Source organism: Ailuropoda melanoleuca, chromosome 12 (genome assembly GCF_002007445.2).
Source record: "Ailuropoda melanoleuca isolate Jingjing chromosome 12, ASM200744v2, whole genome shotgun sequence".
NCBI lineage: Eukaryota > Metazoa > Chordata > Mammalia > Carnivora > Ursidae > Ailuropoda > Ailuropoda melanoleuca.
This window is the reverse complement of record NC_048229.1, coordinates 16,861,966-16,887,196: the sequence shown is the minus strand read 5'-3', so window position 1 is coordinate 16,887,196 and position 25,231 is coordinate 16,861,966. Positions and strand designations below refer to the sequence as shown.

Sequence of the window (25,231 nt, the reverse complement as noted above, 5' to 3'; positions counted from 1 at the left end):
CTTTCCTGACAACCTTGGCAACACTTGTATTTAGGGTTCTAAATTGTTGCCAATTTTAATAGGTGTAAAATGTTACCATATCATTTTAATATGTAGTTCCCTGATTACCACTGAGAGCAATATCTTTTCTTACATCTATAGGCTGTTCAGGTTTCCTTCCCTGGGAATTCTGTGCTCATACCATTTGCCATTATTCTGTTAGGTTGCTCATTGACTTTGTCCAGTATGGATGTTGGATATATATTTTCTCTGTCTGCAACTTGTCTTTCCATTCTGCTATTTTTTGAGAACAACACACACTGCCAAGTTTGGTTTAGTTGTTGTTTTTGAGGGAAGTTTGCATCAATATTTGTCCTATAGGCTTCAATTTCTGTTTCTCATATTGTCCTTTGTGTCAGGGTGGTACATTCTTTATGTAATGAGTTAAGTGGTGCTCCTCTTTTCTGTTCTCTGGGAAGTTTTGTCTGAGATGATCTCTTCCTTGAGTGTTTGGTAAAGCTGTCCAGTAAAACCGTCTGGGCCTAGTGGCTTTTGGTGTTACGTGATTGATGGGGAGGTGGGTAATAGGTGGACTTTTGTTGCTGGTTCTTTTATGGTTATGGGTCTATTCAGGTTTTTTATTTATTGAAAAAGTTTTGATACGATATTTTTTTTCTAGGAGATTGCCTATTCCATCTCGTGTTTTCAAATTTATTACCAGATGTTATTCCTATTATTTTCATGTCATGTAAATTTACACCATATTTGTAAGTTATGTCCCTTTTAAATTCCTGGTGTTTGTGCTTTCTCTCTTCCTAATCTATCCTACTGTGTCAGTTTGGCTTATTATTTATTTCTTGTCAATTTCTTCTCATAATTTTACATTCTTTGCGTGTGTTCTGTGTATGTTCTAACTTCTCATTACGTGCTTAGCTCCTTAATTTTCAGACTTTCTGTATATATACATTTAAGGCTACTGATTTTCCATTAAGGAGATCTGGTTTAGCTCTGTCCCACAAATTGTGAAATGTCATGGGTTTATTGATCAGTTTTAACCTTTCTCTGTTGGCCATTATAATTTTTTGTGTGAAGAATTTAGTAAATTTAAAAATGTTTGAGATGCCTTGTGGATTTTGGGTGTATGTATTTTTCTATTAATTTTTAATTGAATTGCATTGTACTCCGAAAATGGGCTACAGGATATTGATTCCTTGGTATTTTGTGTGAGATTTGCTTTGTGGTATCCTAATTGGTTGTTTTAAGAAGGTAATGTTTAATGTGTGCTTGAAAAAAATGTTTATTTTAAAATATTGGCTCCAAGGCTGGATACATCCATTCAATCAAGCTTGTTACTTGCTAGAGTCTTCTATATTCATGCTAATTTTTGTCTGTTTGCTTGAGAGTAAGTCTCTGTTAATGTCTTCTAAGATTATGGCTTTGTCGTTTTCTCTTTGCTATAATCTATGTAGTGAGATGTGTTAAAGTTCATAGTGCCTGTAGCATCCCAGTGAATTGTTTAAATGTTACGTAGTGACGTTAATCTTTAATAATGCATCGCACCTTAAAGTTTGTTTGTTCTAGTGTAGCTGGCTGGTACATATTTTTATACCCTTCCCCTTCTTTAGTGGCCTTTTTAGTTTTTAATTTAGTTGCTTTGTTATTTTTTAAACATGTAGCTGGTTTTAATCTAATCAGAGACACGCTGTCTTTTAGCTGGTGGATTTAATATAATGTTCATTTTATAATTTAGTATTCTGTGTATCATAATATATAAAATGGACACCTGTGAGTTCCATTACCACCTGCTTGAGCAGTAGAGTATTACGGGATGGCAGGTAGTAGCTTCAGGGTTGGTTACTCACATGGTTTCTGTGAGGATGCAGGGAGGGGGACAGGGAAAACCACCTGGCTAAGGTGTTTAGTAGCAGTTCCTTCTTTAAGGAAAGACATGATCAGCGATGTGATAGAGTGGATTCCAGCAGTTGTTCAATTTGGGGTAACGTTTATTGAGCCTTCAGGTGCTGGGAAAGTACCAAGTCCTTTACTTTGATTGTTTCCAGTTAATCCTCACATCAGCTCTTATGGAAGGAGTTGTAACATTCTTGTTTTACAGATGAGGAAGTGAGGTTGGAAGATGAAGTCATTTGGCCAGGGCCTCAGAGCTTGAAAAGGACAGAGCCACAACGCCTGCCCCAGGCAGTCTGGTTCCCAGCCACTTGTGCTTTGCTGCCTGTGAATGACCCATATGGCGCCTCCTTATAACAAACACCCACATTCTATATAATGTGTTAGTTGGCATTTTCTTCTAGGATTCCTTTTTTGGAATTTATCAGGGTTGGATCAGATTTGCAAGGGGAGATGAGTATGTGAAAAACCCAGGCTTTAGGTCTATGGACAGGGCCATCTCCACACCTCAGTTTAGAGTTCTTCTTTCTCAGCAGAAAACCTTCCCAAAGACTGTGACCCCACAGGCCTGGTTGAATGTCCCCCTCTGTGTCCCTGCCACCCGTGCCTTTCCTGATTGGAGCATGTCTCATGCTGCACTGGAATTCGTGGTTTAATTGGACTCCACATTCAGCCAGGACGGAGCTGCCCTGTTCACTTTTGTATCTCCAGTACTCAGCACAGTGTCTGGCCCCTAAAAATTCATAAAGGACACATATTTGTAGTTCTTAATGATGGAGTAAATTAATATATTATACTAATATATATTTATATATAGAACTAATAATAAGTGACTGTAGTTTTTTATTAAGTAATTACTATATTCCAGGCATTATACAGGCTTACCTCATTTACTGCACTTCCCATATACTGTTGTTTTTTTTTTTTTTTTTAACAAACTGAAGGTCTGTGGCAATCCTCTGTGGAGCAAGTCTGTCGATGCCATTCTCCCAACAACATTTGCTCACTTCATGTCTCTTTGTCACATTTTGTTTATTCTTGGAATACTTCGTACTATTTCATAACTATTTTATTTGTTATGGGTTGATGATGGTTAGCATTCTTTAGCAATAAAGTACTTTTTAATTAAGGTCTATACATCGTATTTTTTTAGACAGAATGCTATCACATGCTTCATAGATTACAGTATGGTGTAACTATAACTTTTATGTGCACTGGGAAGTTAAAAACTTCATTTGATTCACTTTAATTGCGGTGATATGGACCAGAACCTGCAATATCTCTGAGGTACACCTGAAATTAAATTTTTTGCATATCTTACAGAGATAATTGTGATAGTAAGTTATGGTTTGCCAAAAAACTTTATGTTATCTAATCCTTACAGTAATCTTGGGAGATAAGTATTCTTGTCACTCATTTCACAGGTGATGAGATGACGCTCAGAGAGATTATGTGACTTGCCTCAGGTCCATTTGCTGTTGAAACAGTAGAGTCTGGATTTGAACCCGTATCTGTCTGACTGGATACTGTGGTCTTTGCGTTTAGCTTCCTGCTTCTCTAGAGATTTCCACAGTTGAGTCAAAATGGAGAAATCATAGAATTTCTTGATCTTGAAAAATGTCCAGGAAGCCTTGCCTCAGTGTTTTGCGGACTCGCATCACAGGAGAATAACGACAACAATCAACGGGTTCAGTTCTGCTTGGCAGTGGTTCTGTGTTGTACGCCTGCTTTTAGAGCATATAGGACCTTGGCATGGACTGGCATTAACCTGTTTAAAAAGGAATAGCTTTTACATGCCTGTTGTTAACAGTAGCATTTGTTCTGGTTTATACAAAATTGGCTTGATAAGCTAAATTGACTTGTTAGAGTCAAATGTATACCGTGAGCATACTGTGGTGGCTCTTTAGCCAACACTGAAAATTGTATTCTTAATGAGATGTGGACCAGATAACGGCTGAGATCCAAGCTGGTGTTACTTAGATAATCTGGCTGCCTCTTTGTTGATTGAAGACAGTGAAGAGACTGAGACATTAAAATAAAGTATGTTCTTTAGCCCCTGAGTAATAGCTAAAGCTTTTGTTTTTATTACCCTAACTTAGTGTGCTCGCAATCCCATTCATTTCCAGACTGGTTATTTGTTATATTCAAGGGTATTAGGTAATATATTAAAGGTTATATTTAACATTTTGAATAATACCATGGTTTCTTTTAATAGTAAAAACACACCTATAGTTTACAAATTGTATTTTGGTGAAAAGATTTTGTGTTTTTGTTTGCTATATCTGTTAATGCAGTTGATTAAATAATACCTTTGTGGTTCTAGAAATTTGGATCCTTATAATTTGGTGGAGTGTCCTTCCAGTAGCTATTTCTAGAAATGCAAGCTGACAGTTCCTGCTAGTTGACACTGACCGATGTGAATGTCATTGTATGTAGACACTGGAGAGTTTGGAGTGGAAGTAACAAAAGAAAAATGGGTTTGAAAAAACACACAAACTCTATGGTGTTGGTGTTACTTACAAATTTGTTTCTCTCTTTCAGACTGGTCGAATCGACAAATCTTACCCTACAGTATGTGGCCACACAGGACCGGTGCTCGACATAGACTGGTGCCCACATAACGATCAGGTCATTGCCAGTGGCTCAGAGGACTGCACAGTTATGGTAAGCTCCCAGGGTGTGGCATACACGCAGACCAGTGAGACCCCACGTACTGCTTCCAAAAAGAGGAAGTCACAGCTGTTCAATTGTCCATTGGATTATACGCTGATTGAGTGACACGAAAGCCTATCTGTAGATAAGCCTCGTAAGCCCTTGTATCAGAGATGTTGTACTCTGTTGTCTGTCTTCTTCCTTTGTATGTGTGTGCGTGTGTACCTGCTTATTGATGGTTGTCCCATCTGCTCTGTGGCGTTCTGTGAATGCCATTGATCCACGAGTCCTCTCCCTCCTCCAATAGGAGAAAAAAACCTGCTATCATGAATGGCATATTATAGTGAAAGGTAATACATTAAAAAATGCCAAAAGTTATACATAAAAAGTGGGATATGTAACAGATATTGGGAAATAGTAAAGTTTTGCGATAAGTAAAGTGCTTATTTCCAGGCTAACGTCAGAATGTGTGTTCTCTCTCGTTGGACCCTCTTAAGAAAGTCCTTTTTATGCAGATACACAAACAACATGAAAGATACTTAAAGTAAGTTCTTTATGTTGCCTCATTTAGATTCCAAAAGTGGATTATGTGTGAAACCAGGCTTCGGGATACTTTTTAATGTAAAGCTTCTTATTCTTGATTACGTTCTTCTTAGCCTTAAAATGTAATTATTGGTTTGGATCAGTTCGTAATCTTAGCCCAAAATATATTGAAAAGCTACCATAAGTACAGATGGGGAGTATAATGCACTAAGAGCAGAAATAAGTGAAGGGGCTCCCTCTGTCAGTTGTAGGCAGTCTCACGCATGTCAGGTGCAGAGCTTGGAAACCTGCACTGGTATTTCCCTCTTCATTTTCTGTGGACCGAGCCAGACTTAAAAACATTGTTTGGAAAGTTTTATTAATTAAAATTGTTTTACGTAAACACAAATTAATTCCTGAGCTGTGTCATTTAAACATTTACCCGTTTTTCCTGATGGACTTTTGGCTGAGGATAATTCCTCCTGTGATCTCATAATTTTGGCAGCCAAGTTATATTATAATGAAATATGCTGCTGTTAAAAGGAATTGTTCCGCTTAGTGCGCCTAGCTAAATTGATCGTTTTCATGGCTGCAGACACATTTTATTAAGGGAAAGGAACATTATTTAGACCACTGATGCCAAAATCTTAAACTTGACTTCTCTTGAAGAAGCAGGTTTGATTCATCTAAAAAAAACCTTTTTTATTATAAAACATGCTAAACAGGGAAGGAAGTTCAGTGAAGTGAATACCCTCTAACCACCACGCAGGTCAGGAAATAGAACTTTGCCAGCCTTCTCAGACTCTCTTCCCTGTGCAGCATCCCTGTCCTAAGCCCTCCCTCTCTCCCAAAGTAACCACTACTCCCACTCTTCAAATACTTACTTCCTTGCTGTTCTTCATGGTTTTAATCACCCCAGGATGCCTTTCTAGACACTATAGCTTAGTATTGCTGCCTTAAAGAACTTGATATGTCTTCTAAGTCTTCCGTAATCTGTAGATTCCTCCTCCATTGTTTTCTTGTCCTTAACAATGAAGAAGCCTGACCTTTGCCCTGCATCTTTCGGCTATCTGGTGTTTGGCGATTGCATGCTAATGGTGCAGTTCAGCATGCTCCTCTGTCCTCGGAAATTCCCTGCAAATTGGTAGCTGGATCCTGAAGTGTGATCAGATTCAGGTTCAATCCTTTCAGCAATACTATAGCCGGTGTTACGTTCTTCCATCAAGAGGCCCGTGATACCAAGATGTCTGGTCTTTGTTCTTTTTTTGATTTGTGCAGCTATTGATGCTTACCACTCAGATCCTGCAAATCCTTAGGGGTCACAAACTGTTAAATTCTGTTATTTTGTTTTCAGTTTTTAGCTGGTAAAGATTGTAAGATGATGCCCCCTCTTAGGTACTACTTGGTTGCTGTTCATATAGGAAAGTAGGATAGATGCTAGTGTCTTTCCTTTTATTTACCCAGTTTTCAAGATAATGAATTGGTTCTCTGTCTTTCTCAGAGGGTGACCAGTTAGGTCCCCCCCCCACTTCCATTTCATTTTGAGCTCGCAAATTTGAACATATTTCATGGGTTTTGATTCATTACAATTCTTATCTCAAAGCTCAGGTCATCCAGTCTTTGTTAATGGGGACTTCTTCAGGTTTCCTGAGTTCTTTTGACATACCCTGGTTGTTCTTGATAGCTTCCCTGCTGTTTGGTGCGTTAAGATGTTCCAGGCTCAGCGTGGACATCTCTTCACCCACACTTCATACCCGCCATTTCTCCCACAAGCTCTGACTTCTTTTAATGGAAAATGGAATTTCTAGATCAGTCAGGATGCTAGGAATGCTCATTGTTACCATGGTGATCACTTGTTTTTAAAGATTTTATTTATTTGAGAGAGAGAGAGAAAGTGAGAGCGAGAGAAAGCATGAGTAGGAGGAGGGGCAGGGGGAGAGGGAGAAGCAGGCTCTCCGCCTGAACAGGGAGCCTGATGCGGTACATGATCCTAGGACTCCGGGATCATGACCTGAGTGGAGGAAGGCAGATGCTTAACCGACTGAGCCACCCAGTCACCCCTTTGGTGATCATTTTTTTTAAGACTTTGCAGTAAATGGGGCAAGAATATACATATATATATATATTTTTTTAAAGATTTTATTTATTTATTCGACAGAGATAGAGACAGCCAGTGAGAGAGGGAACACAAGCAGGGGGAGAGGGAGAGGAAGAAGCAGGCTCATTGCAGAGGAGCCTGACGTGGGGCTCGATCCCATAACGCCCGGGATCACGCCCTGAGCCGAAGGCAGACGCTTAACCGCTGTGCCACCCAGGCGCCCCACATATATATATATTTTTTTTTAAAGATTTTTTATTTATTTACCTGACAGAGATAGACAGCCAGCGGGAGAGGGAACAGAAGCAGGGGGAGTGGGAGAGGAAGATGCAGGCTCACAGTGGAGGAGCCCGATGTGGGGCTCGATCCCAGAACGCCGGGATCATGCCCTGAGCCCAAGGCAGACGTCCAACAACTGAGCTACCCAGGCGCCCCAAGAATATACATATATAGTTAAGGATAAAATACCTCATGACTTCATCTAAATATTGCCTGTTCAAATTCTGGACTGTCTAGTTTTAACCTAACCTCTTGAATGTTGCATCTTTTTTTTTTTTTTTTAGAAGATTTTATTTATTTATGCGACAGAGACAGCCAGAGAGAGAGGGAACACAAGCAGGGGGAGTGGGAGAGGAAGAAGCAGGCTCATAGCAGAGGAGCCTGATGTGGGGCTCGATCCCATAACGCCAGGATCACGCCCTGAGCCGAAGGCAGACGCCTAACCACCGTGCCACCCAGTCGCCCCATGAATGTTGCATCTTTATCTCTCTTCTTCCACAGTGAGAATCCGGGTTCTCAAGGGCTCAGAGGGTGAATTAGAGAGCCCTGTCTGTCTCATGTGCTTTATCATATTATAGATATGACAGAGCAAAAATACTGTTATGACCACCAGCTGATGATTACTAACAGTAGTTTTAAAAAGCCACAACTTTTTCATCTATGCTATCTGTTCTCCCTCTTTAAAAATGATATACTCTGTAATTCCAAGATGACATAGCCATTACATTTAACAGCCTCTCCTTCTTAGTTCTGTAAGTCACTATATTTAGTGCTCTCTGTAGTTCCTATGTCCACCTCTCTCTCTCTCTCGTCATTTAGATCCTCTGAAGCTCCTTCCCTGGTAGATTCTAGACCCCGGTACCCTAGAACCCAACCAGAGAGTGCTCCCTTCTGGGACAGGCCCCGCACTGAGGAGAGGTTGCAAAGAATGGATTCAAACAGAAAAGGCTTATGGGATCAGTACTTTTTAAGTTCTATATAGATATTAGCTCGTCTGTGACCTTTCTCGATTTGGAGGTGAGTTTTTCTGAATATAAAATCCTTGGCTCACAGTTTTTCCTCAGGTATCTAAATGTATTATTCCATTTTCTTTCGGCATAAAGTATTGCTGTCAAAAAAAAATCAGATAATCTAGTTCTCTTTCCCTTATAAACCGTATGTTCTTTTCGCCTAGATGTTCATAGGATTTTTTTTTTCTTTGAATGCAGTAATCTTGCTAGAATATTTTTGTTATTCTGACTTGGAATTCCTAGGTTGGTGGTATGTTCTTTCAGTAACAGGGTTTCAGGTGTCTTTTTTCTCCCTCCCAGGAATGTTTTCTCAATTATCGTCCTTAGTATTTGTTCTATTTTCTTGCCTTGGTTTTCTTCTTCAGGGACGACTCCTGTTAATCCATATGTCTTGTCTTCTTTACTTGTCTTCAATATTGGTGAGTTTCTCACCCAGCTTTTTTCTTGTTCATTTATTTTATTTTATTTTTTTAATTAAAATTTTTTAATTTTTAAAAGATTTTATTTATTTATTTGAGAGTGACAGAGAGAAGCAAACACCCCACGAGCAGGGAGGCTGGTGCAAGGATTGATCCTAGGACCCTGAGATCATTACCTAAGCAGAAGGCAGATGCTCAACTGACTGAGCCACCCAGGGTGCCCCTAAACATTTTTTTTAATTGAAGTATAATTGACACATAGTGTTTGTCACAGTAGCTTCAGAACTTTAATCTTTTTTCTGCTTTTTACCTTTTATTTCTTTGAGGGCATTATTATGCTTTTGATAATATGTTCTTTCTTGGTTAGTCTTCACTTCTAAAGTGATTTTTCTTTTTCCAATTTTGGAAAATTTTTGCTACCTTTTGAGTTTTTCAAGTTCTGGTTTTATTTTGTTTTGAAATAGTGATTGTTTTTCTTTTTGAGCACACCTTAGCATTCTTCTCTTGTCTATAGGACACTATTCTATGCCTTGTTCTCTTTGTTTCTTATAATAATTTGGGGAGCCTTGGCTTTTTTTTCTTATTTTTATAAGCCTCTAGTTGATCCGAAGGTGTCTCAGTTCATATAGCCTACCTAACTGCACAGAGCTCCCCCTTCTGTCCTTTTCGGGTAGTGTTCAGAAATGTGGTGACTTGCTTTCTGGGATTTCCTGGCCTGCTTTTATTTGGCCTTTCTCATTCTTTTGTCCCTCTTATTTCTATCCTTGTCAGATTTGATTCCATTCCTTGAAATTTCTCTTCATTGTGCGTCCTGTCTCAGAAAGGAGCCTTTTCTGGTTCGCTTCTCCAGTATGGGGCCTAAACTGAGATCTAGATTGCTCCAGCCCCTTCAGACTTTTCTATTTCAGGTCCCTGTCCTCTCCTGCTATGGGAGAGGGCAAAACCCTTCCCAGTTTCCACTGCTTCTCTCACATTGGCCTAGTACTCTCAGGTTTGTGAAGCACCCCATTGCTGCCCCATGGTTTTTCCACACACAAACCCATAATATGCAGGTCATGTGGCTGTTGGTGGTTTTCCTCCTCCCACTTGCATTTGAGGGTTATCACCTAGTTCTGGGTTTTTGTTTTGTTTCCTGTTTGTTCTGTGTTTTTACGGAGACACTTGAGAAGATCCCAGGACTGTGCTTGCCATTGATGCCACCATCCTTCCAGAATCTTCTGATGTTCCCTTTTATTGGTATTGCCAAAGTGAACATTCTGTAAATTAAATAATGCTTTGAGATAAATCCTCCTCCTAGTTTGTTTTCTTAAGCCCTTAAGTATTAGGCACTGATATTTTAATCATTTAATATCCCCCAAAATCATTTGTTATTATTATTGGGGCAATTACAAGAAGCTTTTACAGCTTAGCATTGGAATGAAATTTTAAAGAAATAGTTGATTTTCTCTTACCCTACCTTCTCAATACCTCATTTTCCACTTTGCTCTCCTGAAGGTAAAAGTACATTGTATGATAGACCAATCTGTTTCAAACACAACACCATTTTTAAGTTTTATTTTTACTTTATTATTATTATTTTTTTAGTAATCTCCATGCCCACCATGGCACTCAAACTCATGACCCTGAGATCAGGGGCCACCTGCTTTACTATTGGAGCCAGCCAGGTGCCCAATACCTTTTTTTTTTTTTTTTTTTTTTTTAAAAAGAGATGCTTTCAGTAGCTTCCCAAGCCTAGGCTATTGGTAGTAACCCAGGAGCTACAAATAGTAGATAGTGTAACAAGGCCTCATTCTAGTAGGAGAAGGCCCAAAATGGAGGGTTCAGAGCACGTGCAGGGCACTTACATGCCCTCAATCTCAGTTGCCTTACAGGTAAAATAATAACAACAACAGGAGGAAGGAATGTATAAATATAAAACGAGTTAGTGTTTTTTACAGTATACCTATAGTGGATTCATGGCAGTAAGAATATCTTTAGCAAATATTCAGTCAAAAAATACAATGAAACCACTTTGTCAAATGAACTGTAAAAGAATTAAATTAAGAGTTATTTATTAATTTATTTTTAAGAAAGAGCATGTGCACATAGCAGGGCTGGAGCAGGGTGGGAGGTGTGTGGTGAGGAGGGGCAGAGGAAGAGAATCTTAGCCTGTCACAAGTGCTCCATCACACAACCCTGAGATCATAACCTGAGCTGAAATCAAGAGTTGGACCCTCAACAGCTGTGCCACCCAGATGCCCCTAAATTTATTTTTAAAACTTTCTGTACTTATAGTTCTAATTCCATTAAGTGCTAAGCATTTAAGAATTGATTTGTTAATTTTGCAATTATTGATTCAGTGACAGTTATGTTCTTTTGATTGTAGGTTTAGGCTAATGGTACATTCCTTCGTCTTTTACAGATGACTTTTTTTTTTAATTTAGAAAAAAAATTAGCTGTATTTCTTGTTACGAATAAGAACAGACAGCACTATACAGTAGACTAAGATTTTCTAAGTAAATTAATTGTTTAAATTATTAACATATAATGTACTATTTGTTTTGGGGGTACAGATTTGTGATTCATCAGTCTTACACAATACACAACGCTCACCACAACACATACCCTCCCCAGTGTCCATCACCCAGCCACCCCATCCCCCCCTCCAGCAGCCCTGTTTGTTTCCTGAGATGAAGAGTCTCTTATGGTTTGTCTCCCTCTCTGGTTTTGTCTTGTTTCATTTTTCCCTCTCTTCCCCTGTGATCCTCTGCTTTGTTTCTCAAATTTCACATACCAGTGAGATCATATGATAATTGTCTTTCTCTGATTGACTTATTTCACTTAGCATAATACCCTCTAGCTCCATCCACGCCCTTGCAAATGGCAAGATCTCATTTTTTGATGGCTGCATAGTATTCCTGTGTGTGTGTGTGTGTATGTGTGCACGCGCACGCGTATTACATCTTCTTTATCATTCATACAGGTGACTTCTTTAAGCAGTCTAAAAGTAAATTACATTGCTGTAGCTTACCATTAATGTACTACTTTTTGGAACAGTGTCTTATACTGGCAGAAAGCAATTGTATAAATCCTCCTCCCGGAAATTATACTCTGCTTCTAGGGTTTTCAGACTTTTCATACTGTGAGTTCTTTTCTTCAACAATATTTTCTCATAGTTTTAAAGATTGTGGCTACTAAGTATTTTACTTGGGAGAAGTCTAGCTCCAAGAAAATATTAGTGTTTTAAATAATACAAAGAGCAGCCAAGTTAAGCTTAGCGATGGTGTTGACTCACGGTTGTTCCTTATCTGCAGGGAGTAATCAAATACAAATAAAAGAAATGGCTGTTCAAACAGTGGGTTGCAGTCATTGTTTCTTCCAGAATCTGGGTGAGGAAAAGATCTTGGAAACAGAGTATTTGTCTTATTTGTCTCTGGCTAGATGTTCTGACCAGTCCCAAATGAAGTTCAAATGGATACTTTTCCATTCTCCCAAATTGGTCTTACACTAGAAGTCAACAGAGTAAACTCCCTATTTTGCACATCATTTTTTCTGTGACAGATTTTCCTAATACAGTTTTTGCCTTGAAATAAAAATGGAAGTAGGGGTGCCTGGGTGGCTCAGTCGTTAAATATCTGCCTTCCGCTCAGGGCGTGATCCCGGCGTTCCGGGATCGAGCCCCACATCAGGCTCCTCCGCTATGAGCCTGCTTCTTCCTCTCCCACTCTCCCCTCCTTGTGTTCCCTCTCTCTCTGGCTGTCTCTGTCAAATAAATAAGTAAATAAATCTTAAAAAAAAAAATGGAAGTGATGTTGTAGTTGGTGATGAGAGTGAATTCCTCAGTCATTCTGCAGGGCTTCATGTTATTTCCATTTTGTGCAGATTGCATTGAGCCGTTTGCCAGCGGGTACTATAACCTGGGCACATCAGAAGCGAGCTCTCAGTTCTTGACTTTCCCCAGACTAATGTTGTTCTCAGTGACCTGGTTCGTTCAGGCAGCTTCTGTAGGGGTTCTGCTGCGCTGCGGCTGCCACGGCGGCTGTAAGCTTATTCCTGTCTCAAGATCCTCGCTTTTCTTCATTTTCCCTTTGGAAGTGGTTTCCTTAGCATTTAAAAAATACGGCCTTTGCGGGGGAATAGCCCTTTTTATGGCTGTAACTCTAGTGCCGAGACCAGTAGCAAGTTCAAGGGGGGTGATTAAAGTAGGGAAGCAGTGTCTGGAAACACTTTGTGTGTGCTTTAAATTTGCACTGTGTTTGAGAAACAGAAGCATCAGTGATTTGCACTTCAGAATGACTCTTCGAAAAAAACCCAAGTTTCTTAATTTTCAACACTTTTTTCTTTCTTTTTTTTTTTTTTTTAAGATTTTATTTTTAAGTAATCTCTGTACCCTGTGTGGGGCTCAAATTCACAACCCCGAGATCAAGAGTTGCATGCTGTCCTGACTGAACCAGCCAGGCGCCCCGTTCACCACTTTTTTCTTATTGGAACTGTTCTCTCAAACTGTCCTTTTTCCATTTTCAGAATTCCACATGTTGAAAAGGATTCCAGGGATACATTAGTTCCTGAACATGTGCTTCAAGTTATTTTTTTCCAGAACCATGATGAGTTTTTACTGATTGATTTGCTTTTTCATCTGGAAGCCCTTGGGACTGATTACGTGTTTTGTTTTGGTTTTTTTTAAACAAAACATTGCCATAGCAATGTCTAGTCCAAATAGACAATTTCAGGAATACACAGTATTATTTAAAAAACAAAACAAAGCAAAAAGTCAAGTGGAGGAGAGAGAGAGGTTATTATCCCTGCCGTGCTGAGATGCTCAGTCTGGGCACAGCAGAGGATGGTTGATTCCTGTTTTCCTCTCTACTCACTGACATGTTTTTGAAAAAGCTGATTGGTTTGAGAGTAGTGGCTTGAGCAGCCAAACATGGAACAGAGAAAAGCTAATAGACCTGCGTAGAAATCAGAGCTGTTCTCATTTGTGCTGATGGGTCTAGGCATGTCCTAGAGCTTTCACACATAATATCTTGGATGTAAATTAAATATTTGGGTACAGGGCTGAATTAATTTGAAGTAAGGCTCATGAAAGAAATCCTGGTGTTAACATCTAAAAATATATGCGGGGGCATAGTAAACAGCAAGAAAAACAATCGTGAACATGGTAAGCATTTTTTTTTTTTGACCAATCTGTGTTTTATAAGCCCTTATGTGCATGATCACATTTAATCATTATAACAGCACAGTAAGGCCAAGAGTATGTCACATTTTACAGCTTAGGAGACACCAGCCCAGGCAATAACTAGTTTGTCAGAGGTCACCCTGTGTGCAGTATGTCACAACCAGGGAGTGCTTCGGGTATGCAGAATGTTTTAGCTCTTCATGCGTCCTTTAATGCCTGTATGTAGAGCTGATGCTGGCCCCATATCAAACAAGGAAACTGAACCTCCCAGAAGTGAAGTCTCTTCTTAATGTTAACACAGCCAGTTAGAGTCCTAGCTCTGTTGGGATCCCATGTCTTCTGGCATCCAGGCCAGCATCCTTTCTGCCACACCAGGCTGCGTCCCAGATTACGCACAAGAAGGCTAAACGTGTACCAAGTAGGGGTTCTGCTTTGTTGTCTCTGCGCTTCAGGAGGCAAGACCTCTTCAGTCCAAACAGGAAGGCCATTGCCTGGAAGCCTCAGACAACCCTGCAAAGGGCAGAGAGCCACATAACGACAGACCTGTGAGTAGGGCCAGTGGGCACCAGCCAAGCGGCGTGCATGCTTTATGTGGAAAAGTTTCCTGGTATTCCAGCCCTTTCCACTGTCCACAGTGCAGAACACCACCACCTTTATTTACCAGCAAAGGGAAGCATTCCATCATCTTTTCATTTAGTTTTACAGACTTTTCCAGTCACTGACACCTTCCGCTGTAAATCCTCAGGTCTGTGTTACTCCTTCCTTCTTTCCTCTTCTTCCTGTCACCTAACTCCTGTTCGTTGTTAAGAGGTCATCCCCTCAGCCTTCCTGGATGCACCAGACTGGATACCAAGAAGATAACTTCATGACACTTGCATTTTCGTGCAGCCCTTGGCTTATACCAGCATAGCTTTGGTTACATACGTTGTGGGGTTTCCTGGCACATAATACAGGCAGTAGCAATGGCTAACACTTAGGAAGAGCTTGCCTTATGACAGGCGTTATTCTAAATACTTTAGATTCATATTACCACATTGCTTCTCAAATGAACCTATAATGAAAGCAGATTTGTTATTCCCATTTTATAGATGAGGAAATCTTAAGGGTCAGTTTAGGTCAATGTCTCCAAGGTTATGCAGCTGATATGGGGCAGAATCAGGAATTGGGCAGTCTGTTCTAACCACTCCACTGTTCTTAACCAGTGCACTGTTCTGTCTCTGCGTTTGGGGGGCACTAACGTATGCCAGGCACTGTTCTAGAGCTTACAAACTCATGTAATCCTCACAGCAGCCCTAGAAGGTATAAGTACTAATGTTTCCTCTGTGCACAGTGATGTTGAGTTGTTTGCCCAGGACCATGACTATACGTGTCCCAGGCAGGATTTGAACCAGGGTCTGTTTGGCTCTGGAGCCCATGCCCCAAGCCTCTACATCGTACCACTTGTCTTTGATTTTTGGTCTCTTAGAAGTCTCTGCTTTCTGGTAGACTGTAAGCCCCTTGACAGCAGAGCCTGGGTGTAATCACCCTTTCCCCTCTTGCCTGCTAATAGGCCTTCCTTATAGAGGCTACGCGAGAGATGTGTTGTGTGAAAGAAATCCTGGTGTGAATGAGCGACCAAGGTGCCAAAATGGGTTAGGAACCATTGAATCTGCTAAGGTGAGATAAGAAAGGAACAGTTTCCTCATTAAAAAATTACATAATAAATGTTTTGCTCCATCATTAAATTTTCCTTGCAGTCCCAAGGAAAACATGGATGAGGGAGAAGCTAGAAACAGGAAAAGGTGAAGTCCCATTAGGGGCTCTGCTTCCACCCTCATATTTAAGATTGGAAATGCTGACTGTAAACAAAGCCCTCCATCACTCCACGCCTCATTAGGGATCTAGAAAACACAGTATTTAATTGTGATCAGAGTGGATTACAGGGTGCAGAGGTTTCCGGACCTTGTAAGAGAAGCCAGCAGCCCGTGGTTGTGGTGCCATCTGCAGATGGCGGGTGGTGTTACTGCTCCTTCAGTTCTAAGCCTGGGTCAGAATTCAGTTTGGAAAATGCATTTCCTCTTGAGTCACTAAAGTCCCATTTCGTAATTGTTTCTCTGAGACTTTAGGCTTTGATCAAATCAGTTTTCCATTCCTTCTGATAAAAAAAAACCCAAGACCTGCTCTATGTTCAGATAGTTAAGTTCAGTTTGGAGGTGTTTCACGAATCATAAACCCTTCACTAAAAATAGTGTGTATCAGGATGAAAGCCAACCTGTAATGCTGGGGATGGTAAGCAGATGGCCACACCCCCAGGGCAGAGAGGCGCGGGTTAGAGTGTCTGGTGGAGAGAGGCAAGGTAGGTTTTCTTTTGCCATCTGTGCTTGTTCACAACTGCAGTTTTAGTTTAAAATTTGCTGAATGAGGAGGGTTCAGGGGAAATCAGGTGACGTCCTGAACTTGGGCCCTCAGAAGGCATGTTTGTTTTGCCATGATTGACGTAAGGGGTTATAGTTAGCCTGGGCAGAATTTAGCTGTAAGAATGAATGATCACTTAATTCGTGATTTTTTTCCCATTCTTCAGGATGGCAAACTTTTTCTTCTAATTTTTTGCAGGACAACAGAACTGAGCTGAACCTTAAACACTCATCTAATCCAGATCTCTGCCTTCCACTAAGCAGTTGAAAACAGACAGTTGTTTGTCTCCTCCTTAAAAATCCCCAACAAAGGAAAATTCTGTTTCTCACTTGTTCCACTGTTGAGCATGATTTTTCACTGGCAAGTTCTAAATTTTTCATGAACTAGTTCCTTAAAATCTTTTTTGGTGGTAAATTTACGTATTTTAACATATTACTTAATACATTTGAATTGTTTAATATATTTTAAATACATATATATTTAAAATATATTAACTTATTTAATGCGTTTTAATCTCTGTATATAAGAAGATAATTATTTTAAACTTTAGCCTTTTCACAAACTTAAATATTACTTAATGTCTGGTTTTCTACAGAATTCTTAGTGCTACTCAGCTTTGTGCTGACTCGGTTCTTTCTTCTTAGAGGGTGTCTCTTAACCTGTTAAAACTCTGGTCTAACACTGTCATAGTCTCTTGTCCCTTCCATCTAATGCTTTTTCCATCCCCATCCCCCTCTGCCACCCAGGCATGTCCCCAGTTAAGATATGATGAATCTTCTGTGTGTCTTCATGAGTCAAGAGGATTTTTTAAAACCGCTTCATTGAGCTATAATTCACATACAGTTCATCCATTTCAAGTGTACAATTTAATGGTCCTAATTTATTCACAGATACGTAAAACCATCACCAGAGACCATTTTAGCACGTTTTATCACCTCAGAAAGAAACCCTGTATCCATTAGCTATCACTGCCCCCAAGTCCCCAGCACTAAGCAACCACTAGTCTATTCTCTGTCTCTCTGTATTTTTCTTTTCTGGACATTTCATGTACACAGAGTCCTGCGATATGTGGCCTTTGGGAACTAGCTTTTTTAACTTAGCGTAGTATTTTCAAGCTTCATCCATGTTTTAGCATGAATCAGTACTTAATTTTTTTTTGTGGGTAAATATACTACCTTGTATAGATACATCACATTTTGTTTATCCGTTTCTCAGTTGCTGGACGTTTGGGTTGTTTCCACATTTTGGCTTTTATGAATAATGCTGCTATGAACATTGACGTACAAGTTTTTGTGTGGACATGTATTTTCGTTTGTCTTGGGTTACCTTAGGAGTGATCTTGCTGGACCATATAGTAACTCTGTGTTTAACCGTTTGAGAACTACCAGACTTTTCCAAAGCGGCTGCACCAGTTTATGTTCTCACCAGCAGTGTAGGGGCTCTGATTTCCCCCCATCCACCAGCATTCACTGTCTGTCTTTTGATTATAGCCTCCCAATGGGTATGAACTGATGTTTTATTGTGGTTTAGATTTGCGTTTCCCTAATGACTATAACTATCTATATATCTGTCTGAAGAAATGTTCTATTTAAATTCCTGCTCATTTTAAAAATTGGGTAATTTTCCTTTTATTATTGATTTGTTAAGAGTTCTTTATATGTTCTTTTTCACTGTCTTGATTGTGTTCTTTGACAGGCAAAGTTTTTAATTTTGGTGAGGTCTGGTTTATCTTTTTTTTTCTTTGTAAGATATTTCTATGGTAGATGTTACAAAACTATTATGTATGTTTTTATTTTCCAAATAAATCACAGAAAACATGATGGTTTAAAAACGGCACCATCCCCCACAAGCCCTGGTGGGTGGAGTTTGCTCTCCCTTCCAGAACCGAGGGCTCGGCTGGGGGCCGTCACCCCAGTGCTGCTTATCACGGGTGCTTCAGTTGTTCCCTATTCCTCTTTCAAAAAAAAAAAATTTTTTTTTTGCACACTTCTAACTGGAGAGTTTTGAACTTAACAGGGAATTTAAAATAAAATCTTAACTATTAAGTAAAAGTGGAGCAGCAACATTTTGTAGGCCTGACGGATGTTCTGATCTTTAATATCTTACTCCATTTTTTAAAAAACTGCATAGAGTAGTTGTACAACATTCTGCCTTTCATCCAAAAACCAGTATGTTTTCTGTTTATACAGGTTAGCAAACTGGATGGTCACAGGAGAGGTGACAGTGAAAGGTCATCCCTCATATGGTCCCTCTTGCTTCCTTTCCCAACAGGTGTGGCAGATCCCAGAAAACGGACTTACCCTTTCCCTGACCGAACCTGTGGTGATTTTAGAAGGCCACTCGAAGAGAGTTGGCATCGTGGCCTGGCATCCGACTGCCCGCAATGTACTTCTTAGCGCAGGTAGGAGCTAAGCAGTGGGGAAGGGGAGAGTAGCCAGTGCGCTTCAGTGTGTGCTGTGCACATCTGAAGCAGCTCACTAGGAGTCGATGGTGAGGGGCCAAGATGTGGTGGCTGCCGGCCCCCCTGCCCATATGCACACGGCTGTGTGTGAAGGCCACTTGGGCAGTCTGACTCAAGACTTCTCGCCTAGAGAAATGAACAGATACATTCTTACCTAGAATTCCAGCAGACTCATGGCTCCTGCTGGGGCCCTTCCTGGACCACAGTTCTAGTTATTCCTGATATAGCAGGAGGATCCCTGGTAGGAGCCCTGGGTGCCAGCTCTGAATGTTATTGGCAACTTTGAGGTGATCCTCTTAGGGAAATCTCCTCCTTCTTTTTTTTTTTTTTTTTTAAAGATTTTATTTATTTATTCGACAGAGATAGAGAGCCAGCGAGAGAGGGAACACAAGCAGGGGGAGTGGGAGAGGAAGAAGCAGGCTCATAGCAGAGGAGCCTGATGTGGGGCTCGAACCCATAATGCTGGGATCACGCCCTGAGCCGAAGGCAGACGCTTAACCGCTGTGCCACCCAGGCGCCCCCTCCTCCTTCTTTTAAAAAGATACTTTGGTTTTTCTCCTTATACAAGTAGAACATGTATGTTATAGAAAATATATATAAACAAGAGGGGAAAATAAGAATCATCTGTAACCCTACCACCCACCCAGAGGAAATATTATCATTGACATTTCTTTCCAGAAGATACTTCTGTGCACACACATAAGTGATTTTACTCACGAAGATGGGTTCAGAGACCTTACATGTGACTTGCTTTCTGTGCTTAGTGGTGCCCTGTGGTCCTGTCCATGTGCCGTTAAATGTTGTTCCTGTGATTTTTTTTTTTAAAGATTTTATTTATTAGAGAGAGAGAGAGCGTGAGAGCAGAGTGAGGGGCAGAGGAAGAATCAGACTCCCCACTGAGCAGGGAGCCCAACGTGGGGCTCAGTCCTCGGAATCTGGGTTCATGACCTAAGCTGAAGGCAGATGCTTAACCGGGAGACACCCAGGTGCCCCATTCCTGTGATATTTTTAACACCATCTTAACAGTCCATTATCTGGATACCTTCATTTATTTGATCAGGCCCCTATTTTGGGACATTGAGGTTTTCTGGGGGGTTTTTTTGTTGTTGTTGTTTTTTAACAGTGTTAAACAGCACTGCAGAACCCTCGAACCAAGATTTAGTGTTCTTGGTTTGCCACTTGAGTAAAGTGTTATCCTACAGAAATCTTGTCCTCTGTCTACAATTTGAGATTTTATCTTTTATAGAAGCAATACAAAGGTCACAGGGAGCCTCATGGGATGGTGGAAATGTTCTATATCTTGATTGTGATGGTGGCTACATGAATATATACATTTGTCAAAATTTAGCAAATGTATACTTAAAATGGGTGCGTTAGAGTGTATGTAAATTATACCTTAATAAAATTGATTTGTTGAAAAACTAATGCTAATGTTAGTAGTAGAATTTTAAAGATCTTTCCCCTCACCAGTAAAAAGAAAGGGGGCAGTTGAGTTTTTAACTAGGAATAGAGGGTGTTTATGATATTATTAGGTAAATTTAAAAACTTAACACCAGGTACCTATTGAAACCAAGGACTACTTTTCAAAAAAGATGCATATAGAATTCTCTCTTTTAGTTAAAATCACCAGTAACTATGCCTGGGAACCCTCCTGATGTTCTACTCCGTCTGATATGGAGAGAAAACAGTTCCAGAGGTGGAATTCCTCATCATGGAAATTTTCCTGCCATCCCTTGTCATCAAGGTTGAACATAGGGCATCATCAGCTGACTGACCCCCAGTCTGCCTTTTACAAGCAAAGGAGAGCAGTTGCTGGCGGTGTTGTGCATATTTTAAGAGCACATGATCCATCCATGGTGGCTGAAGTTACCTGTTTGCCTGTGGGACACAAGGCAGAGGAAGGGTCGGGGCTCACCCCAGGGTTCAGCTGCCGCTTTACTGTTGTGCAGGCTTTTTTTCCAGTCTCCTGTTTCTAGCCCATAGACAACTTAGGTGTCTGGATATCAGTGGCTTAAGTTTTTTGAAGTGCTTACAAAATTGGCTTATTGGCAAGAATTTGTGTTCAGGATAGCCATGCCTTATTTTGCTTTATCCTTGAACTAATGTCCTGGAAGCAACGAATGGCACCTGCTTTTTAAAAGAGTCTTGGGTGGGGTGCTTGGGTGACTCAGTTGAGCATCTATCTGCCTTCGGCTCAGGTCATGATCTCAGGGTCCTGGGATCGAGTCCCTCAGCAGGGAGGCTGCTTGGGATTCTCTCTCCCCCTCGGCCCTTCCCCACCCCCACTCTCTAAAATAAATAAATCTTTAAAAAAATAAAAAAGAGGTCTTGGGCCTGATGAAGCAAGGTGCAGTCGATGAGCAGAGGGGTGTGGCTGCGTCAGCATTGTGTCCTCTTCAGGGATCAGCTTCTGAATCCACATGCCTACTTGATTGCAGTTTCAGTGTCTTAGATCAGCCCAGTCTTGACCTATTTTTCTCCCCTTTTAAAGATAAAAATCTGTTGTGAGCACATGCATTTCCCTTCTGCTTACTTGATTTACCATTCTTTAATGGGAGACCATGTTTTACAGCATTATTGATTTGAATAACTTGCTGTCCCACATTTTTGTTGAGTGTTCTAAACAGTTATTTAAACTCTTTATTTTTAGTTCTGCTGGAGAAGAAATAAACTGTATTCATTCTGATGTTGGTTTTACTAGAAAAGGAAGCTTAATAAGATCACATGGGGTCCACCAGCCCCAGTTAACTCAAAAAACATAGGATTTTGTTTTCTTAGAGTTCTTTGGTCTTTGCTTTTTATTTGTTTCATATGAACCCAAGCTTAGCAAGCCATATTTTTCCTTTAACACATTTCTTTTATACAGATGTCTTTTTTCTTTGTCACTTGAGTTTTTAACTCCCAACAAGTAAGTAGAGCCACTTATAATCAGCGTCTTTCTTTCCATGCATATGTCTCCTCACTGTATTTGTAGCTTTCAAGTGTTGTTGCACAGGTGTTTCTAATCTCTGAGGGATGTGGCTTTGCTTGCTTTCAGGCTGTGATAATGCCATCATCATCTGGAATGTGGGGACGGGGGAAGCCCTTATAAACTTGGACGATATGCATTCAGACATGATTTACAACGTAAGCTGGAACCGGAACGGCAGTCTGATCTGCACAGCTTCCAAAGACAAGAAAGTGAGAGTAATCGATCCTAGAAAACAAGAGATTGTTGCTGTGAGTATGCTTAGGACAAAACCCCCTGTCTTTGTAGCACTTCAGTGAGTGTGAACTTTGCTTGTGAAGGCAGGCTGTAGAGGCCTGCTCCTGGTCAGCGGAGCCTCATTGTATGCAGATGCTGGACCGTGAGTCCGCAGAGCCTTGTACAGGCTTCTGCCTCCCAGCCATCCTTCAGAGCTGTGCATTCCAGCACTTACACAAATCTTATCTCTCGCCTGGTGACCATTTTTCACAAAGAAACAAAGTTCTCATCAGTTCACCAGAGTCCTTGAGAATTTACAAGTCTAGATCAGCTAACCTAAACAGTTAACTGCATTCCTGGCTTAGTGCTGAGTATTGATTAATTGATCCCTGCCCCTTCCTGCAACCATCGTCAGAGTACCTCACAGAGAAGCCATAGGTTGTCTCTTCAGCTCAGTGGCTTGGTTTCTGCCACTCAGAATAGGCCTCACCAGGTCACCCATCATGACAGAAGATGGGCATTTGGAACTGGAGCTGGGGTTGAAACGGTAGGTGCTGGATCCCAGAATGTCTTGCATCAGGCCTGCTCTCTGGTCCTCATATGCCTCTCTCTGGGATGTGCTGGTTCTTTGGCAGTTTTACTTCTTCAGAGTTGGGTAGCGGTCATGACTAGGGCTTACTGAGCACTGAGGACTTGTCCGGCCCTGCACAAAGTGCTTTCTCCACTAGAATCTTCCAGGGTTCACTGTATTAGTGCACTCTCAATGAGCAAATGAGATTAAGGAAGGGGTTAACTGAACTAGACTTCCTTCTGTCCAGTGAATTTGGTAGAAACCATAGGGTATATCCAACTTTCAGGTTATCCTCTTGAGAAACAGACATCTGGCAGAGTCCTTTCATGTTTTTTATTTTTGCAGAACATGGACTTGGGTTGGCAGCAGGGCATGGTAGAAGGATTGAGGCTTTTGAGTTAACTCTTGGCATTCCTGCTTGCTAACTAGCTGAGGGACCTTGGCCAGATTACATAGTCTCTTTGTTTTCTCATCTTGGGAGGAGACACACACACACACACACACACACACACACACACACACACTCAGGGCCAGATTACATAGTCTCTTTGTTTTCTTATCTTGGGAGGAGACACACACACACACACACACACACACACACGTGTGCACGCCTGGGAATCTGAATGGCATGGGGGACGTGGGTTGAATTCAGTGTATGAGCCCCCCCACTTTCCCACCTCACCCCACCCCACCTCACCTTTTTTGCAGTTTGAATATAATATGCCTGTTGTTCTTGGTCCCCCAGGAGAAGGAGAAAGCACATGAAGGAGCAAGACCAATGAGAGCCATCTTTCTGGCTGACGGGAATGTCTTTACCACTGGTTTCAGCCGCATGAGTGAGCGGCAGCTGGCTCTCTGGAATCCGGTATGCCCCTCCCAGCCTTTCCATTGGCTTACACTTGAGCTTTCTCTCTTTTCTGGGCAGGTCCTTGGGTGGGTAAATGGATTATAGGATCCTTAGTGTAGTTTTCTGAACCCCTACTGGTCTTAAATTGGATGTGACGTTCTCATCCTCACTGGAGACTTATTGCCTAAATGTATTATAAAAATGCATTCTTAATAGTCTCAAGTAGTCTATGTTGACTAGGTTTTTTAAAAAGAAAGTATGAAGAAGCCAGTGTTTGGGACTTGGGAAACAAGTTCTTAACTTTATTTTATGAAGAATATGATCAAATATTTAAATCAAAATAGTCATGTTCAGGAAAATGTTAAGAGTAGCATAAGAAAAAAATAACAAAACTGAATATACGGTATGATCTCAGTGTGTGTGTTGGGGGGGGGAAGTAGACAAAAACGGTCATTGTTTTTGCCACCCACCGGGCTGTGGGATTATGGAATATGGGATGATGTTTATAGTCTTTCTGTAACTTTAACTAAAGAGTGTATATTTACAATAAGAAAAATTTCTTTTAAAAGAGAAAATAGGGTACCTGCCTGGCTCAGTCAGTAGAGTGTGTGACTCTTGATCTCAGGGTCATGAGTTCAAGCCCTGCATTGGGCATGGAGCCTACTTTAAATAAATACATTTTTTTTAAAAGTAAGAGAAAAAGAAAAAAGTCACAAAGGAGAAGGGCTGTCTTTCTCATCTTTGTCATGGAATCACACTGATATGTACATTGATGAGGTTTTCAAACTGACACAGTTTTCAGTGGGTTGGGAAATTGGTATTTACGTGTATGAATATTATATGTGCATTGTTCAACCTTTCATTATTTTAGGAGATTGCTCACATAATTTAGGGATAAAAGAATGATTCACCTTGTGAAAAAGTGTGTGTATATATATTTGTATTTTTTTTTCCTAGAAAAATATGCAGGAACCAATCGCTCTTCATGAAATGGACACTAGCAATGGGGTGTTGCTGCCCTTCTATGACCCTGACACCAGTATCATCTACTTATGTGGGAAGGTAAACAGTCATTTTAATGTTTCATATTGAAGTTAATCTTGTAAGAGGAAAAGTATCCTTCAGAGATTTAGTAGATGGGCAATGCATTACATCATTTTAATAATTTATCTGGTTTGTGTGTGTGTCTTAAGCTAAAATAAGGACTGATGATTTTGGTGTGTTTTCTGTCTTGAGACTGGACCCTTTGAACTTGTCATTTGTGTGGTAATAACACACTGTGTTCAGGACTTCCGACTACAGCAGGGTTGGGCTCTGGTTTGGGGGCAAATGTTGACAGAGATATCTTTGCTCAGGCATTCTAGTGAGAAAAAGAGGGCACGCTGATGTCCTTTCACCTCTGGTGCCAGGTGTCCCAGGACTTTAGATTGCTCTATAATGGTCTGACGAATGAGTAAGGAGGTTGCCACATCTAGTGCTGAAATCCACCGGGTAGCCCTATACTGACACGTAGGTGCTTACCACCACATGCCATGGACTTGCAGAGAGAAGAGTGCTTTGTAGACAGGAGCTTTTGAAGGCCTCAGAGATTCTCCAGGGGCTCCTGGAGCTCAGCATTAGAGCCCTGGGCTTGAAAATGTGCTCTGCCTAGTTTCAGGAGGTGACAGTTGTTACAGGAAGACCCCGCACTAAAATCAGAAAGCCTGCCTTCCTGCATTATGATCTCCGTAGCTACAGTGTCGCTAGCTTGAT

General features: G+C 40.7%; 1 protein-coding gene across 1 annotated transcript in view; it reads left to right on the top strand.

The window, feature by feature from the left end:
• The window catches only part of CORO1C (coronin 1C), a 73,445-nt gene that overhangs the window by 42,396 nt on the left and 5,818 nt on the right, over positions 1-25,231 (top strand). The window contains exons 3-7 of the mRNA XM_034638726.1: positions 4,426-4,548; positions 18,688-18,817; positions 21,915-22,096; positions 23,378-23,497; positions 24,437-24,541. Coding sequence (XP_034494617.1) covers positions 4,426-4,548; positions 18,688-18,817; positions 21,915-22,096; positions 23,378-23,497; positions 24,437-24,541 — 660 coding nt within the window. The remainder of the gene's footprint in view (positions 1-4,425; positions 4,549-18,687; positions 18,818-21,914; positions 22,097-23,377; positions 23,498-24,436; positions 24,542-25,231) is intronic.